Source organism: Camelus dromedarius, chromosome 6, assembly GCF_036321535.1.
Source record: "Camelus dromedarius isolate mCamDro1 chromosome 6, mCamDro1.pat, whole genome shotgun sequence".
Lineage (NCBI taxonomy): Eukaryota > Metazoa > Chordata > Mammalia > Artiodactyla > Camelidae > Camelus > Camelus dromedarius.
The window spans coordinates 45,405,117-45,424,925 of NC_087441.1; the positions used below are offsets into that span (position 1 = coordinate 45,405,117).

At 35.1% G+C, this 19,809-nt stretch overlaps 1 protein-coding gene and 1 non-coding gene across 7 annotated transcripts in view; one reads left to right on the forward strand and one right to left on the reverse strand.

The window, feature by feature from the left end:
• The window catches only part of AFG1L (AFG1 like ATPase), a 196,013-nt gene that overhangs the window by 133,878 nt on the left and 42,326 nt on the right, over positions 1-19,809 (reverse strand). For all 6 annotated transcript variants that reach the window (XM_031456112.2, XM_010989608.3, XM_064486804.1 and 3 more), the window contains one exon: positions 9,581-9,632. In XM_031456112.2, coding sequence (XP_031311972.1) covers positions 9,581-9,632 — 52 coding nt within the window. The remainder of the gene's footprint in view (positions 1-9,580; positions 9,633-19,809) is intronic.
• On the forward strand, positions 15,658-15,730 carry TRNAG-ACC (transfer RNA glycine (anticodon ACC)). The gene has a single exon. It is a non-coding gene; the product is annotated as a tRNA-Gly (tRNA).

The following is a 19,809-nucleotide window of genomic DNA, read 5'->3' on the forward strand; positions in this document are numbered from 1 at the left end:
GCCAATGAAAATACCCCATTACCCTCTACAATGTGGTTGGCCCTGCAGTGGGCATGTGACCCAATTACGTCAGGATTCCCGAGGGGGAGTTAATATGGATTCTGATCATGAGAATGGCTCCTTCTCCTTTAAAGAAAGCAACCAAAAGATCCTAGGGGCCACTTTTCCTATAACATCAAAAAATTCTGACCAACAATGAAGCCAACAATAAGGAAAGCAGAAGCAAAAGATGAAGGAAAAGAGAAAAAGAGGGAAGGAGAGAAAGAACCCTAAATTGTTATTTAAGCTCACAGATCTACCCAGGACTAAATAAGATCATTACTTGACTTAACCATTAAAACAACCATTAAATTCCACCCCTGGAATTTAGCTAATTCAACTGGCTTTTTTTTTTTTTCACTGCAACTGAAAGATTACTGAACAATATAGAATTAACAGGGGTGGGGGGAAAGAATGAACAATGTGCAAAGAACATAAGCCCTCAAATGACACAAAAAATATAAATATCCTTAAACATATGTTTTAAAAGTTTAACTCCACCAGAAATAAAAGGACTATGAATTAAAACACCAATGATATATCACTTTATGCTGGCAAGAATGTGGGAAGATAAGTACTCCTGGAAGCCAATTTGGCATTGTCTATCAAAAGGTTTAAAAATACTCAGAACCCAAATTAATACTGTAAGGATATTTATGCTTTCTAAATTATTTCAAAGTTCAGTGGAATCACAATCAAAATTAATTTAGGAATAAGTTGATAACATAATTTGAAAGTCTAGCTCCTGGTAAAAAATAAAATGATATAATAAATGACTATCAATGTGTAACTGGTTAAGTGAATTGTAGAAGTCACATTAGTAACATGAATGACATGGATTAACATGTACTGTATGGCATAATATCTAGGACCTACAATTACCTGAAAAAGGAAAGGTACTTAACATTTGAGTAAAATAAAATAAACACCCACTCTTTAAAAAATTAACCTGAAAAAATATTATGTGAGTAAATAATACCAAAAGAAATGTCAAAAATATTCCCTCTACCCCAAAAAAATAAGTAGCAAGTAAAAAACATTGGGAGAAGCAAGGAGGAAAGGGAGAGACACTACATAATAAAAATGTATCATCTCAACATAATAAAAGCTATTTACAACAAACCCATAGCAAACATAATACTCGATGGTGAACAGCTGAAAGTCTTCCCACTAAATTCAGGAACAAGACAAGGACACTCACTATTGCCTCTTCTATTTAACATAGTAAACATAGTATTAGAAGTCCCAGCCACAGCAATCAGACAAGAAAAAAAAAGATATCCAAATTGGAAGGGAAGAGGTAAAACTGTCACTATTTGTAGATGACATGATATTCTATACAGAGAAACCTAAAACCTAAAGCCTCCACCCCAAAACTATTAGAAGTAAAAACATGAATTCAACAAGGTTGCAGGATACAAGATACAATATACAGAAATTTTTGCATTTCTATATACTAATAATGAAATACCAGAAAGAAAAAGTAAAAAAAAAAAAAAAAAAAAAAAATTCTTGCTTAAAGTGACATTAAAAAAAACAATACCTAGGAATAAACTTAACCAAGGAGGAGAAAGACATATACACTGAAAACTATAAAACACTGATGAAGGAAACTAAAGATGATTCAAAGAAATGGAAAGATAGCCTGTCTCTTGGATTGGAGAAATTAGTATTATTAAAATAGTCATACTACCCAAAGAAATCTACAGATTTAATACAATTGCTATCAAAATACCTAGGACATTTTTCACAGAACTAGAACAAAAATCTTAAAATTTATATGGAACCACAAAAGACCTCAAATTGCCAAAGCATTACTGAAGAAAAAGAATGAAGCTTGAGGAATAACCCTCCCAGACTTCAAACTATATTACAAAGCAACAATAATCAAACCAGCATAGTATTGGCATAAAAAATAGACACAGATCAATGGAACAGAATAGTGAGCCCAGAAGTAAACCCACACACCTATCATCAATCTACAATAAAGGAGGCAAAAATAAACAATGGAGAAAAGACAGTCTCTTCAACAAGTGGTGCTAGAAAAACTGAACAGCTACATGTAAAAGAATGAAATTGAATATTCCCTAACACCATACACAAATATAAACTCAAAATGGTTTAAAGGTCTGAATGTAAGACCAGAAACCATAAAACTCTTAGAAGAAAACATAGAACACTCTTTGACATAAAGCATAGCAATATTTTCTTGGATCAGTCTCCTATGGCAAAGAAATAAAAGCAAAAATTTAAAAATGGGACCTAATTAAACTTAAAAGCTTTTGCACAGCAAAGGAAACCATAAACAAAAGGAAAAGACAACTTATGGAATGGAAGAAAATATTTGCAAATGATGTGACTGACAAAGGGTTAATATCCAAAATCTACTAACAGCTTATACAACTCAATATCAAAAAAACAAACAACCCAATCAAAAAATGGGCGGAAGGCTTGAATAGTCATTTTTCCAAAGGAGACATACAGATGGCTAACAGGCACATGAAAAGATGTTCAATATCGCTAATTATTAGAGAAATGCAAATCAAAAACACAATGAGGTGTCACTTCACATCTGTCAAAGTATGGCCATTACCAAAAAGTCTACACATAACAAATGGTGGAGAGGATGTGGAGAAAAGGGAACCCTCATACATTGTTGGTGGAAATGTAAATTGGTGCAGCCACTATGGAAAACAGTATGGAAATTCCTTTAAAAACTAAAAATAGAACTACCATATGATCCAGCAATTCCACTCCTGGGTATACATCCAGAAAGAATGAAAATGCCAATTTGAAAAGATACACACATCCCAAAGTTCATAGCAGCACTATTCACAATAGCCAAGACATGGAAACAACATAAGTGCCCATCAGCAGAAGACTGGATTAAGAAGATGTGGTCTACCTATACAATGGAATATTACTCAGCCATAAAAAAGAATGAAATATTGCCATTTGCAGTAACATGGATGCTTAGTGAAATAAGTCACACAGAGAAAGATAATGTGTGATACCACTTACATGTGGAGCCTAAAAAACAACACAAATGAATGTATATACAAAACAGAAACAGACTCACAGATAAAGAAAACAAACTTATAGTTACCAAAGGTGAGAGAGAAAAGGGGAGGCGCAAATTTGGGGTATGGGATTAACAGATACAAACTACCATATATAAAATAGATAAAGAACAAGGATTTACTGTATACCACAGGGAATTATACTGATTATCATTTAATAACCTATAATAGAATACAACATGCAAAAATACTGAATCACTATGCTGTACACCTGAAACTAACATAATATTGTAAATCAACTATACTTCAATTTTAAAAAATTGAAATTCTAATAAAATTTATAACATCCCTATAAAAAATGTATTATTAAATTTCAGTTGATTTTTTAAAAATCAACTAAACCAATCAAGTAGACATAAGTATATATAATAACAGTATATGTGAAAAATAATAATTGTTAAAGACAAATTACCATTTGCAAAAGAAATAAAACTATATTCCCTACCTCACATTTCACACCAACATTAATTTCAGATGAATCCAAGATGATAAAAAATATGAAAGATCTAGAAGACAATATGTGTCAACATTTGTATAACCTTGGAGGAAGAAAGGTTTACAAATACATGGGAAAATGGAAACTTTTGAGAGACCATGGGAGAGTAACTAGGTCTGGACTTGCCTTCCCAACATAAACATCTACAAAACTGGATGAAATTTATGAAACTAATGTTTTAGACTCTGGGGAAAAAAAAAAAAAAAACAAGGCTCTGATCCCCGAGATAAAGGAAAAGGCGAGAGTAGCCCTATATCACTCCAGCTTTTGGCTTGGAGGCACCTTCCAGATTGCTGCACAGAATAGGTGAAACCAAGTAAAACACCCAGGTCTGAATGAGTTGGGTTAAGAGAGATCAGAATTATAGGAGTCCAAAACGCAGGTAAAATTTGCAAGGCAAAGTGCCAGAGAGGTGGAAGCTACATGATGAAAGGGCACTCTTGAGTCTTTGCTGAATATTAGCTGCTCATGTGTAGGGTGATACTCCATGATGTTAGGCAAAGAACAGGCACCAGGAAGCTGTAAGATGAACAATTTCCAGAGATACTGTACATACAACAACTTGAATGACTCTCCAATGAATTATGCTGAGCAGAGAAAAAGCCAGTCTTAAAAAGGTATGTACTTTTCAAATTATATAACATTTTTGAAATGACAGGATTTTAGAAATGGAGAACACATTAGTGGTTGCCAGGATGTAAAAATGAAGAGTGAGTAGGTATGGTTATAAAATTATAGGCAACACAAGGGATTCTTGTGATGACAGAATTGTTCATTATCTTGACTGTGGTGGTGGACAGATGGACCTAAGTAGGCGATAAATTACATAGAACTAAATACACATAAAAGAGTACAGCACAGCCAATGTGAAACTTATGGATACAGAGGGCCGATTGTATTCATTGTACTATGCCATTTTATATAAAGGACTTGAGTATTACCAGATTTCGGTATCCTGGGAGACTCCTGGAACCAATCCCCCATGGATACCGAGGTATGACTGTACAAGTAAAACTGGAGATATCTGAATAGGATCAGTGAATTCTATCAATGTCAATATCCTGGTTGACCATAATTTTGCAAAATGCCTCATGGCGGACATGAGTAAAATGACCACAAATCTCTCTGTATTACTTCTTACAATTGCATGTGAATCTATAATTATCTCAATAAAATGTTCAATTAAGAAAATACTTCAAATGAATCAGCTGGTATGCAAGTAATTTATTAAACTCCTTGCCAAAATAAAATTCAACATATAAAAATCACACAATACTAACAACTGAAAAAATGTTTGACAAAATTCAACCCACATTCATGATAAAAACTCCCATAAACTAGGTAAAGAAGCAGACTTCCTCAACCTCACAAAGGGCAAAAGCAAAAACCTTACAATGAAAAGATACTCAATATCACTAATCCTTTGAAAAATGCAAATCAAAACTACAATGAGATACCAATTCACATCCATTAGGATAGCTATTATGAAAACAACAAACAAACAGAAAAATAACAGGTTGATAAAGATGTGGAAAAGTGGGGACCCTTGTACATTGCTAGTGAGAATGTAAAATGGGGCAGCTGCTATGGAAAATAGTATTTTGCTATGGAATAGTAAATTGCTATGAAAAATAGCAATTCCTCAAAAAATTAAACACAGAATGACCATATGATTCAGCAATTCCACTTCTGGATACATACAAAAGAACTGAAAGCTAGGATTCAAATAGATATTTGTACATCAATGTTTACAGCTGCATTATTCAAAATAGTCGGAAGATGGAAACAACCCAAACATTCATCAATAGATGAACAAAATTAGCATATACAATAATGGAATGTTATTTAGCCTTAAAAAAGAATAGAATTCTGATACATGCTATAACATGATTGAATCTTGAAGACACTATGCTAGGTGAAATTAGCAAGAAACAAAAGGATATATATTACATGATTCCACTTACATGAGGTACTTAGAATAATCAAATTCATAGAGACAGAAAGTAGAATGGTGGTTGCCAGGGACTAGCAGAGAGTGAGTTATAGAATGGGGAGCTATTATTTAATAAGGAACAGAGTTTCATTTAGGGATGATGAAAATGTTCAGAAGATGAATAGTGGTGATGTTTGCATAACAACGTCAATGTACTTAATGCCACCGAACTGTATACTTAACAATGGTTCATACTCACTAGTGAAGGCTAAACATTCTCCTCTAAAATTTGACACAAGGCAAGGACATCCACTCTCACTACTTCTATTCAACACTGTACTGGAGCTCCTAGCTAGTGCAGTGAGGCAAGAAAAAGAACTAGAAGGCATAAAAATTGTAAACGAAAAAGTAAAATTGTCTTTATTCACAGATGTGATTGTGTACACAAAAAATCCTGAAGAAGCTACCAAATAACCACTAGAGTTAATCATTGAATTTAGCAAGGTCATCAAAAAAATCAATTGATTCTATACACTAGCAGTGATCAACTAGAAATTAAAATTTTAAAATACAATACCATTTGCAGCAGCATTAGAAAACATAAAATATATAGGAATAAACTTACTCAAAAACCATATCAGATCTCTGTACTACATACTATAAAACGCTACTGAAAGAAATTAAAGAAGATATTTAAAAATGAAGAAATGTACCATGCTCATAGATTGGAAGACTCAATATTTTAAGTTACCAATTCTTTGTAGAGACCGATCTATAGATTCAACATTATCTCAATCACAATCCCAGAATTTTTTTTAAAAAGAAATTGACAGGTAGTTCTAAAATGCACATGGAAATGCAAAGGCCATGGAATAGCCAAAACAACCCTAAAAAAGACAAAGTTGGAAGACTCATATGACACCACAGAGATGCATCAGCAAAATCCAGGTTGTAGGAAATCCTACAAAACAAATAAGTTTATATATATATATATATATATATATATATACACACACACATATATATATATATATATACACACACACATATATATATATATACACACACACACACACACACATATATACACACACACACATATATATATACACATACATATATATACATACATATACATACACACACACACACACACATATACAGTGTGTATACACCCAAGCATATACTAATTCAGGATATAAAATATATTTCTTACTGTGAGTCATGTTCAAAAATATTTCAAAGCCATTGCAACAGTTTGTAATCTTAGGGTGAGCAAAGGCTGTGTCTGCTTTTATTCACCATTACATTTCCAGAAACAATACACTGCCTGGCACAAGGCAGGTGCTCAACAAACATTTGTTTAGTGACTAGAAGAATGAGGACAGGAGATGCTGCAAAAAAAAAAAAAGAAGGGAAGAAACCAACACTAAATTTCACCTACTCCACAGTTTTGCTTTGATCCCAAAGAGTCCAAACTAAAACCCTGTAATTTTCTCAACAAAAGATTCTTACCAGGAGAGTAATTTGTAAAACCTAAAACTCTTAAATTCTAACATTTAAGCCTATAGTTAGGAAGCCAGAAAGGACTACTCAAGAGCCCCCTCCAGTCGTGCCCTTTTCACAGCTGACCTCCTGCAGAAAGAGCTGGAAGTAGTGTTCTTCATCACTGCCTCCCACTCCAGAATTTTGCTTTCCAACTCCTAACCTTAAAACCAGCCTACCTTTCCACTGGTGGAATTATCAATGTGAAACAGGTGAGGTTAAACCAGGAGGCCACAGAAAACAAAATATACTTTTATTCTTTTCTGATATATGGGAGAAATCATTAACCATTCAGTCTGCTAGTTAACAGCTGAAATCTTGTTATAAGAAAGCCAATTGTAGGGTAAGAATGAAGCCAAACACTACTACTGCAGCTTTTGGCTTTTGCATAAGGTATGCTAAGGCTTTTATTAATCAAAACATTTCATTTCAAGATTGAACCATGATGATATCAGTGCTCCTGGGGTTCCCTGGAGTGAGGATCTATCTGAGTCAATCATCTCAGCACACCTATGAAGAAAGAGTAGCATGAAGTGGGCATGATAAAGCCCAAGCCAAGGGCAAGAATAAGGAGAGGGAAGGGGATGATAAGCAACAGACATTTCTTTTCCATCAAGTCTCTTAATAACTATTTCCCAAGTCTAAAAAAGAAAAATAATAAAGAATAAGCATTAGCGAAGGCATTCTGAGGCCATTCTGCCAGCCAGAGAGCTCCTCCCAAAATAAGAATTTGACCTATTTTTTTATTACCTATTTTGTAAGTATTCTAAGCTAAACTGAGTATGGCCACCAAAATGTTCACCTCATTTCCTGTTTCAGAATTCCTTTCTCATCTCCTCTCTACATTGTGAAGATGTTCTTAGCCCAAGATTGTCACACACCCAATTTATGTGACTATCCCACGTTATCACATCTTTTCTAATTCTTTCAAACATTCAGATGAATTACATTTATTATACTTCCCTTCAATTTGTTAGAATATGGTTGTATTTTCCAAACTAAAATTTAACAACTTTCATAGTTGTTTTTTTTTTAAAGTCCTTTTGCAGAAGTGGAAACCGTTGTGCTTTACTAACCATCTCCATTTATGGTTAAGTGGTTAAGATAGCAAGAAAAACAAGGATTCTGATTTTAGCAATGACTGAACATGAAAGTGAAGGTATAGGAAGTAAATGTTCTCCAAAGAGGCAGAAAATGAGAGATGACAACAGAATGAGATCTGTTAGTGGTACCCAAAGGTACAGACACATAAAACCGATTGAGTACCTGGTATAAATTACATTCTAAATAAGAAGTATTGGTCTCAAAAATACTAATTAACCAATGACCCAAGAAAAAGAATAGTTTAAGCTTCTTTCACATTTTTTAAATCTACAGGTTTCAACAACTTGAAGAATCTCTAACAATCACTTTTGTGAACTAAACAACTCTTTTTTTTTTTTCACTAGATTTGCTAATCCTGTAAATGTAAAACAGGCATTTAGAGGCATTAATAAACAAATCAGAAGAGGGAGGGCCCAGAAAAGAATAGCTTAATATTTGAGACAGTGTAACTACTTATTCAACTCCTATTATTTTTCTTATCCTAAAAATCTTACCAAGATAATCAACTTCTGCCACCACTTCCTCACAATGCAAATCTCTTATGGCTAAAGGGGAGCTTGAAGCTTATTTATTAGCTGAGAACCAAAACAGATCTTGTGACATTAAATGTGCATTTTGAGTATGCCAATAAAGAAGTGACTGAAAAGCCTTAAGTCCAGATGAAGGAAGAGCCACTTTCGTGACATCAGTGAAGGTGGTAACCAGGGAGAGGTTTAGTACTAAGAGAAAAGGAATTGTTTGAAGGAAATAAAAACCAGAAAACAGACAACTCCAGTAAGAATTAAGTTGGGGAAGAAGCAAGACATTAACTGATTAGGAAAATCTAGAAAGTAAGTGACAGTTCATAAGGTTTCCAAGAAAATGTGAGTCTTTGTACCCAATGCATGGAAGTGGGAGACCAAGGAAATATTACCACTCATGCATTAAGAATGTCCACTCATCATTAAACTAAAGGTAACTAAATTGAGGACAAGTGCTTAGGTTATGAGTAGAAATATTAGTGAAAATTGAAAGTAAAAATGAACAGTATTTTTAAGTATTAAGCTGAGTCAAACAGCACTGAGCAATGAAATTCTGATTTATCTAATAACCTATCTAGAAATGATTTCCTTCCCCGAGATCAACTCACTTTATACATTAAATAATGTTTGCACGCTAACATGCTAGCTAATCCTGCCTTTCACTGTAATCACACCCTATGAGAAATAAAAGTAAAAACTAAGGGAACTGCACTCCTCTCTCCTCTTCTCCTGTTTTACCTTGCCTCATCCTATTCCCTTACTGGTAGTGGATTGAGGGATAGAAATGGAAATTATCCCTGAGTGAAAGCTGGGAAAATTTCTATTTGGACCCCTCACTTAAAACTTATTTTAACACACTTACCAACATCTCCATAAACATACAGGCCCCTTGGAGGTTTTCTCCTTGAAAAAAGCTGCAAATTAAGAACAAATTATAAATCTCTAATACAGAAATCATTGAATATCATCATATAGATAGTGTTCCTAACCATGCTATGCACAGGACTGAAACGAGTTATTGCACGCAAGTACAAAAAAATTGATGTAAAAGGACATGAAGCCCCACTTAGGTTTTAAAATAGGAGGTTAGAATCAAAGTAGCTCAGATAAAGGCTCTGAAGCCACATGACTGCAGTTTACATCCCTTTCACTATTTACTAACCCTGTAATCTTCCTTCTCTTTCCAAAATGGGCTCCCCAAACAATGACAGCTGAGCTTATTCCTGGCAAGCAAGGGATCAGAAGACGTTTTCTGGAGAAACTAAACTGTCTCCAGAAAAAAAGGCTCACAGGCACTTATGTGTGGGTTTCTCCCAAAGAAAGAACTGGGTTCCTATCAGATCACCATATACTAAAGCACACTAGTCAACAAACCTCTTAAGGGGGAGCCTTCAATCAGCTTGTTAATATCTGAAAAGACTCTAAAATGAACTGACAGCCAAGAATCAACAAAAATTTGTGGGGAAAAAAACCCTTCCATTATGACAATTGGAGACCAGAGCAAATATACAGGAGGTAAAAAACTCAGAGGAAACAGAGACTACACAGAAGGCAAAAAGGAACTTCAAAATAAAACTGTAATCAATAGTAATTAATATGCTGGGGAAAATAAAAGAAGCTATTAAAACTACAAAGCAGGAACAACATGCAATTTTTTAAAGGAGTATTAAGAACAAAACAGAGTACTACTTCAGATTTTAAAATATGGTAGCAGAAATAAAATTCCAAGGCAGGGAGGGTATGGCTCAGTGTAGAGTATGTGCTTAACATGCATGAGGTCCTGGGTTCAATCCTCAATATCTCCATTAAAAAATAAACAAGTAAACCTAATTACCTCCACCCACCCCCAAAAAGAAATAAAATTCCATAAAACAGATAAGAAGATAAGCTTGAGGAAATGCTAAACAAAAAAAATTAAATAGACAGTAACAATAAAAGATGGAAAATAAATTACAGAATTAATTCAGGGGGTCTAATTCCTGACCAAAAGGAATCCCAGAAAGAGAAAAGAGAGAAAAAAGAGGGGATGAAATTATCTAAGATTTTTCTCAGATCTGAAGGACTAGATTTCAAGATTGGAAGGAAAGAGTAAGCATCCAGCACACTGAGAGGAATAAGACCCATAACAAGTCACAATCCTGAAATTTCAGCTGCCAGAAATATTAAGAAAATCCTACAAATGTCCAAGGTGGCAGTGGAAGGTGAGAGGTGGGTAGGGGAACAGGTCATAAAGAACCAATAAAAACTTGAATAAAATTTGAGGGGCAATGATTTCCAATCTAACTGACTCAATCATTTTTCCCATAAAAATGGGACACTGACATTCCATGCATAGAGAGTCTCAAAAAATCTCCCCAACAGAAATAGGAACACCTATGCTCCTGGAAACACAGAGGATCCTGGGAGGAAAGATCTGGTAAGATGTAGGGTTGCTCCAGAACCACAGTGGCACAGGCAGGTCTAGAAAGCAATCAAGTCCAGACCAAAACAGGAGAATGAAGGCCTCTAAGGAAGAAACAAAATGGAACTTTTCTTTGCCTGATACTATTTTCAACCCAAATTACATCCTGAATTTTGCCCCACTTGGAAGAGTAACCTTCAAACTCTATGACAACTCCTTGACACCTGTGCAAAAACCAAGGCAAGCCAGAGCCGAGAGAACTCACAGAGGGTAAGAACAGACAAAGGTTACCACTTAGCACCAACTAGAGCAGTCAATATCTTGACAGAAAACAGCCTCAAAAGCTGAATTTCAGGATCTACTACATAATGCTTTTGTTTTATAATCTGTCCAGTCACTCCAACATGCCTCAGAAACCTCTCTCACTTTGCTGTCCCTCAGCTTTCTCTATAAATCCAGCCTCTGACTCCAGCATGCCCCTTCCAGAAGAACCTTTACCATGGTTTCAGCGAAAGGATCTTCTTTGCTTTGATTCTGCCAGCTGGATGCCTTCTCTGTGTTCCTCTGTACATTAATTCTCCAACTATTCTTAAATCTCGATTGAAAACAAATTCTACTCCTGCTAAAACCTCTTAATTTGTCTTGTTCTAATATCTCATATGAACTATTCTTGTACACTGGTTATTCCATTTTCAACTTGCCAGAAAAAAAAAAGCATTATCCTCCTCAATAATTTTAAACAGCTTCAAACTGGAAAACATAGAAACTAATAATCTCTAAGTATATTCTATGTATTAGAAATCTTTTGAAAGCAACTTTCTATATTAAGTAACTGGAGTGTCAATTGAGAATTCTTCACAACACACTTCACAGGAATAGTCCTGGGCCTACTCATGATATAATCAATAATATACTGAATAAATGAAGTTCAAGGCAAAATTTTAACAAAGATGCGGGAAAATATGACATGGGAAGAACTCAATGCTGCAAAATATATATATCGCACTTGGTTCCATTTTCTGTTTTGTTCAATGTATTTTTGAAAGAGCACTTTGGCAAATATTATATTACATATATAATTTATATTATACTGTATTATATTTATGGCAATATTTAGAAGATGATATTGAGATATGGTTGTAGAGTACCAAAGGAAAAGATCGTCAAACATCTCAGATTACAAATATCTAGTATGGCATACTGTTTAAGATGCAGATTTTACTCTAAATAAACATAAACAAAATGGACGCTCCTCTAATGACAGACGTTAGATATTGTCTATCTAAACTATACTACATATACTCCAAGAATTTTCACCTGGAGAGCAAGCTAATTTTCTACTAATAAAATTTCAGCCTTCCAAAAATTACTGAAATTGTTTCAGGGGTTTAAAAATCTGTATTTGAAGGGGAAAATCAGGGGTTTAACGGAGAACAATAAGACTATTTAGAAGGCTGTAAAATGGGTCCTAAAGAAGTTTTAAAATTATTCATAGCAGTGAATTCAAGGAAAGTTAGGTTCACACAGTTTTCTTGAAAATAACTAACTCACACAGAAACCCACATCATTTACATGCTCCTAGTTTACACTTTCTCACAGTTTACCCTATTTTTCAAGTCCATTAAATTTCCTTTCTCAATGTTTTAATTTCCTGTAATGTGTTTTTATGTCTCAGAGCACTCCATCCTGGCACAGTTCCTCAGTGCTGGGATTCTCCATCCCAAATGTCCTCCCATCTCCACATGCCTCCTCCGCCTGCTCTCTTCCTCAGGGGGCTAACCTTGCTGGCTGGTTCCTGGCAGGGCTCAGCCCCTGGGAGGCACTACTTTCAGGGGATAGGAGGGAGGGGGTAGAGAGAAATCTGGGTCATTCTCTGTTTCCTCCCTACTTTGGGGCTGTGTCACTAGCAGAGCTGCATCCCTCAGGAACAATTAGGTCCTCACAGCACAGCTCTAGCTCTTGTCAGCCTCCTCCACTTCTCCATCCCTTACTTGCTGCCTGAGGCCTGCCCTGCCCATCCATGACTCTCTAAGTCATCTCTTGATTCAGTCTTTATTTGAAACATCTACTCTGAACAGTTTTCTGCCAGGACTCTGATACACGCCCAACCCCAAAAATACACACACTTAACACTAGACAAAGACTTAAAAATCTGAACATGAATAAGTTTCTCTAGTGACCAGCTGTAAGATTTGTCATGATACTTATATCTTAGGGAATTTGTGAAGTAGGATGATGACACTTTCTCTAATGGGTTTTTTATAAGGATCCAATGATACTGTATTATAGATTGTGCACATGGTAAATAACCTTAAGGATGATGTTGGAAAACAGAGGAAAACTATCACCTACCACCACTAAGCATAAGAGATATAGCAGAAGAGTATTAGAGTTGATCCCAAAAGATCTGGGTACAAATTCCGGTTCTGCTACTTATTAGATGTATGACTCTGGGTAAGCCACATCAACTGTATAACCTGCAGTTTCCTTATCTGCTGGGTACAGGGCAGGGCACAGGGGAGTTCCCATTGACTGCCTACTTCTGCATGCCTAATCATAGAGCCCACTCACTCACGCTGAAGACTGCAAACTTCACATACTGATATCTGCTTCCATCCAAACCTGTGGACCATGAAAAAAGAAACACCACACCTTTGACACAATCCTCTCAAAGATCTGAACAACACTAAAGTACACTATTTTATATCTATAAAACTCTACCAAACAAATCAAGAATACATTCAAGAATGTAGAACACAATTTCAAAGATAGTCCTTATTCTAAGCCATAAAGGAAGCCTCAGTAAATTCCAAAGAATCACAGTACTGCAACCATAATGGAATAAAATTAGAAACAAATGATGGAAGGATGGCTAAAAATAGAAAAAATCTCATACTAAGATACTGACCTTCCCTCACGTATACCTGGACTTTTGAAGACTGCTAAGAATACTCTGAAAGCTCTGAGGAGTGTCCCTCCATTCAGTCAACAAGTCTGTTTTACTGGTTAGTTCACTCTCTGTCTCTGCAATGATTCTCTAGAACCTTCTCAGCTCCCTTCAAACTAAACTACACTTCCCCCATTACTTTCAGTAGATGTCTACTTCTTCATAAAGAGAAAACAGAAGGCATTGGGTTGGAACTCCTTCAACTTTCCATATGAAATTGCAATCCCGACCTCCCATAGCTGTACCCATCCTTCCCTCTCTCCCTCCTATGACAAAGGAAGATGATTCCTCTTCCAATGCAACCTTCTATTTATTTCTGGATCTTAGTTCCTACCTCCTCTACCACCTTCTTAAGAACCATGGCCCATCAAATTAAATTTTTCACTTTTCTTGTAATCCTTCTCATCAACATCTTTGTAAATGTCTTCCTATGAACTTATTTTTACAGCTTTAAAGTGCAATGTCTTAAAAGCAAGACATAAACCAAAAACCATAAGGGAAAGAGAGACACATTAAAAGCAGTGAAATTAAATATTTCTGTTTGGGGGGAAGAAAGCTAAGAAAAGTAAAAGGCAAATAATATATTGCAAAAAAATTACAATATTTATTACAGACAAGAATTTATTTCCTTAGTAAACAAAGAGATTTTTAAATCAATAAGAAAAACAAATACAATGGCTTAAATATTTGAAATAATACTTAATCTCATTCAAAATAAGAGGTGTGACTTAAAATAATAAAGAAATATCACCATGACAAAAATCTAAAGTCTGAGAGGATACTGTATTATCAAAGATATAGAGAGACAGGAAGGCTCAGAAACTGGTAAAAATATGAATTGCTATAATCTCTTTAAGGCAACTTGGCATTATTTATCAGAATGTAAAGTACACATACCCTTTAACAATTCCATTTCTATAAATTTATCCTACAGGAGTACCCATGCATATACACAAAGATGCATGTACAGTTCATTAACAATATATGTTATGAGTCCATTAATAGGATAGGATATCAGTATATTCATGTGATAGAATACTGTAACACTAACAAAAGCTATTGAATTGTGGAACATTTATATGAAGGAATTTTAAAGAATTAGGTAGCTTTTATAAGAAGAAGGCAAGTCTGATGTGGGATTGTCTCCTGGATATAGTGTTAAAGTTAAAAAATAAAAAGTACAGACCAGTGTGTATGCTATGGTCCCACTATATAAAAAAGAAGTAAGAATGTGTGGGCATCCATTCACATACCCAATTGTTTGTATAGGCTTAGAAAATTTCTGGAGGGCTCCACAAGACTGAATGCCTCTGGAAAGGGAACAGAGGTGATAAGAGGGACTTAATTGTGCACTCCCTTATAATGTTTTAATTTGTTACCAAATATATATGGGTTTTTTCCTTTTTATTAAGAAGTTTGATAACTGAAAAATTGTGCTCTACACTGGAATTTGACACAGCCTTGTAAAATGATTATAAATCAATAAAAAATGTTAAAAAAAAAAAAAAAGAAGAAGTTTGATTTAGAGAGGAGCAGATGTGCTTCCACCAGAGGACTCACTAGCCACAACACAAGAAGAGTAAAGGAGCAGGGAGGGTATAGCTCAGTGGTAGAGTGTGTGCTTACCATGCACAAGGTCCTGGGTTCAATCTCCAGTACCTCCATTAAATCAATCAATCAATCAATCAATCAATCAATCAATCAAATTATCTTAATAAAATAAACTTAAAAACCTAATTCCTCCCAAAAACTTAAAATAAGTAAAAATTTTTAAAGATATCTGTACCCCAATGCTCATAAATAGCCAAGACATGGAAACAACCCAAGTGTCCAATGATGGATGAACGATGAATGTATGATGAAAATGTTATACGTATATTTGTGTGTATATATATGTGTATAAACACACACACACAAAAAAATATTATTCAACCATTTAAAAAAAAAGGAAATCCTGCCATTTATGACAACATGGAGGGCATTATGCTAAGAGAAATCAGACAGAGAAAGACAAATATCATATTAACTGATATGTGGAGTCTTAACAAAATTGAACTCATATATACCTAACCAAGAGAGCATCTCAAGTTTATGAGACTTACTATAATAACCTAAATCAAAAGGGAGGATAATGAGAAAAACAGATGTCAGAAAAATGATTTAAAAATTTTTAAACAACGTAACTATATTACCAATTGTCCAATAAGGAAATGTGCTGGTGTGACAAGTGTTTGGGGTCCTGGTTGTTATACATTTGGTGATGCACTCCAAATCACTAAGCTTAGTAAAAATTTATGTTTTAACTTTTATATACATAAAAGCCCATTTCTACACAAAGAATCTTTGAACATGTGGTTTATATTTTTTAAAAACCTGATAATTATTCTACCAAAATTTTATTAGACAAAATCAAATGTAAAGCATGAATCCTGGAACCAAATGCATACACACATACACTCAGTTAAAAGAACAGTTGAGGGATAACTGAAGAAATTTGAAGTGGGATTGAGAAATCTGAAGTTATTAGGATTGCCATGTAAAATATAGGATGCCCAGTTAAATTTGAATTTCAGATTGACATTAAGTAATTTTTGTCCCAAATATTGCATGGGACATACATATACTAAAAAACCTATTCATTATTTATCTGAAACTCAAGCTTAATTGGAAATCCTGTATTTGTATTTGCTAAATTGGGTGACCCTATTTTAGGTATCATTACATCAATGTCAAATTTCTTGGGTGTGATAATGGTAATACTGTTATGTAGGAGAAGGTCCTTATTAGGAGATACATAATGATGTTTTTAGAGGTCAAGTGTTATGATGTTACAACTTACCTTAAGATGATTAAAGAAAAACTACCGAGGAGAGGAGGGTATAGCCCAGTGATAAGAGTGCATGCCTAGCATGCATGAGGTCCTGGGTTAAATCTCCAGTACCTCCATTAAAAATAAATAAACAAATAGATAGATAGATAAGTAAATAAATAACCTAATTACTCCCTCCACCCCCCAAAAAAGAAAAACTATTGAGAGTGAGACAGAAAACAAATGTGGCAAAATGTTACCCACTAGTGGTTTTAAGCATATGGTTGAAATTTTTCAAAATAAAAAGTTGGGAAAAACAAAAACCAAAATTTGGTAAGGCAACTAATTACTGTATTACTTTTACTTTTGAACTAAGTCTAAAATTATTCCAAAAGTATCTGCATATTTGCATTTTAGACAATTGCTTTCCAAACTATTCCTTTAACATCTGCAAAGTAAACACTGGTCAACCATCATTCCAAATATTTTGATTTGATCACTCTAACTTTATCCTTTATTCCTTATGATATTAAAATTCTAGCATTAAACAATAATCCAAGGTGATTCTCATCAAAGTTATAGTTAAAATAGCATGTTCTTCATCTTTCTGGTGTATCCACCTGCTAGTCCAGCATAATTTCCATTAGGACAATTAGATAATAAGGGTGGAGTTTTAAAATAAAAAACATTGTTTTCAATGTGTTTAAAATGCAGTAATACTTCCTGTTTCCCCCCACTCGCCTCACCATTCCATTATTATCTCCCAAAATGACAGAATCAGAGACAATGATTCCAGCTGGAATGCTGAGTATAATTACATCTTTTAAAAACTAGCGTTATATCATTCTCAACATAGACCACTTTTTGATAAAAGTAGATCACTTCAGGTTTCTAAGAAGTTCTTTAAAAACTAAAGAACTGAACTATATGTTAGCACCCATAAATTCTCTTTAAATGAAAATCTTTTTTTAAACGCCTTCAGCTGATTTGCAAAAGAACCCGTGTAACCTAAAGTACACCAATTTGCTTAGTTTACTAGTATAATTAAGCCTTTTAAGTATCTAAATAACTAGCAAGTGGGGGGAGGGGAGTTTAAGCCTCTAAAACAACTAGCGTAAGAAATGGCTCAATTTCTGATTGTAAGAGTTTGAAGATGTAAATGACTTTTTAATGCTGTATGCATTCAAGCAACAAGCATTTCTGAGTGTCTATATCTGTTAGTGGGAAACAAATGACAGGCAGTAGGTTCTTCAGCAAATCTTTCCACATTTACTCACTCTTGAATGATATTTGATTTCTGAACCAGCTTGATTGAAGCTATGCTAGGTGCGATCTACTCCAGCTCACTGCTTGTCCAGAGGGATGTCCAGGACAAAAGCATAATTCTCAGACTGACCTGGAGTTAATCAAAAGAAGGATGTGGAAAATATCCCTCAGTCTGAATCCAGCAGAGATTCTGAATTTAAGGGATTAAAGTGGCCTTCCAGGCTTCTCCAGGATTTTCAAAGAATTGACATTATGGAGGAAATGAGAACACCAACACATCCACAGAGAAACAAGTGAAGTTAGGAACTCACAGAGACATCTTACTCTCACACAGACACATGGACAGGCTAATAGCCACCAAGACAACTGCCTTTAGAGTCAGCAGATTATTTCATGAATCTTCAGTGATGACTTTGTTATTCATTCAAATCTTCATATTTTTTTCATTTATTACAGAAACATGGATTGGGCATTGAGCACTTACTTTGTACCAGGCAGTGAGATAGGTTCTGCAAACCTAGAGGGCCAGAAAACAGTGGCACAGTATTTACTAAAGAAGCATGTGGTCAACAGGTAGGCAAAATGAGATGGGTCATAGTAAAAGGGTCGGAGGGGTGAAGGATAGCCTTGGCAAAGACCCAGAGGCAAAAGTAGATTCCAGTTGTGTCCAAGGATGTTCAAGTAGCTTGTCATAGCTGGTACTTTTATTGCCAGCAGAGAACAAAGACAGATGAGGCTGGCAAGAAGCAGGAACCAGGCTCTCAAGGACCTTGTAGAATACGCTAAAGAGTTTGTACTTTCTCTGGAGGGCACCAAGAAGCCTTAAGCAGGACAATGGCCCTATCTGTTAGAAATATCATTCTTGATATATTGTAGAGAGTGCACTGAATGGGAGGTAACTGGAGGCAAGACAGCACCACCTGTATCTGCTCTGCTAACAAGCCACCCTTGCCAGGTGGGAGTGTGCTACAGGGAGAAATACTTGTGGGGGCTTTCTGTGGTTCACTGAGGCAAAGGCAACTGAAGGCAGCTCTGTGGTGGTCTTCATTGCCATGAAGGAGCTATGGATAGCCTTGGAGCTGTGCCTCAGGCTTGTCCTGAAGCACATGGCTGTGGCAATGTAGCCTGAAATGTGTGTTCAGGTCCTAAAATCTACATATCTCCATAGGAGATGATGGCATGGGTTGGAATTGCTCAGTTTTTCTTATAGTTCTCTCATTTCCAAACAGAGGTTTTCACTCAGTTAAAAATCAATTATATAAAGCAAAATCAGAATTACTATTCAACTTAAGAAACTAACTGAGGGCAAATATCTAACTCTTGAAAAGTTTAACATTATTAAAAGAGAATATAATTTCTTTTAGTTACCCTTAAAAGAAGCCACCTTCATAGAGAATCTTTAGTAATAGCAAATGTGGAGGCAACTGGTGAAGAACTCTGAACTTCAGGCTAAAATAGATTTTACTGAAAAACAACTGAAAAATAATCTAAACAACTCATAACTAGATTAGTTGACTGGTAACTTTACAAGAAGAATGAAATTACTAGAATACATATCAAAATTTACCATATCATGTGGTTTTTCCAAACAGAGCAATGCCCTTCAACCAAATGGTCGGCCATATCTAAAAAGAGATCTTTCCACTGCCCTCTACTCAGATTCTCACA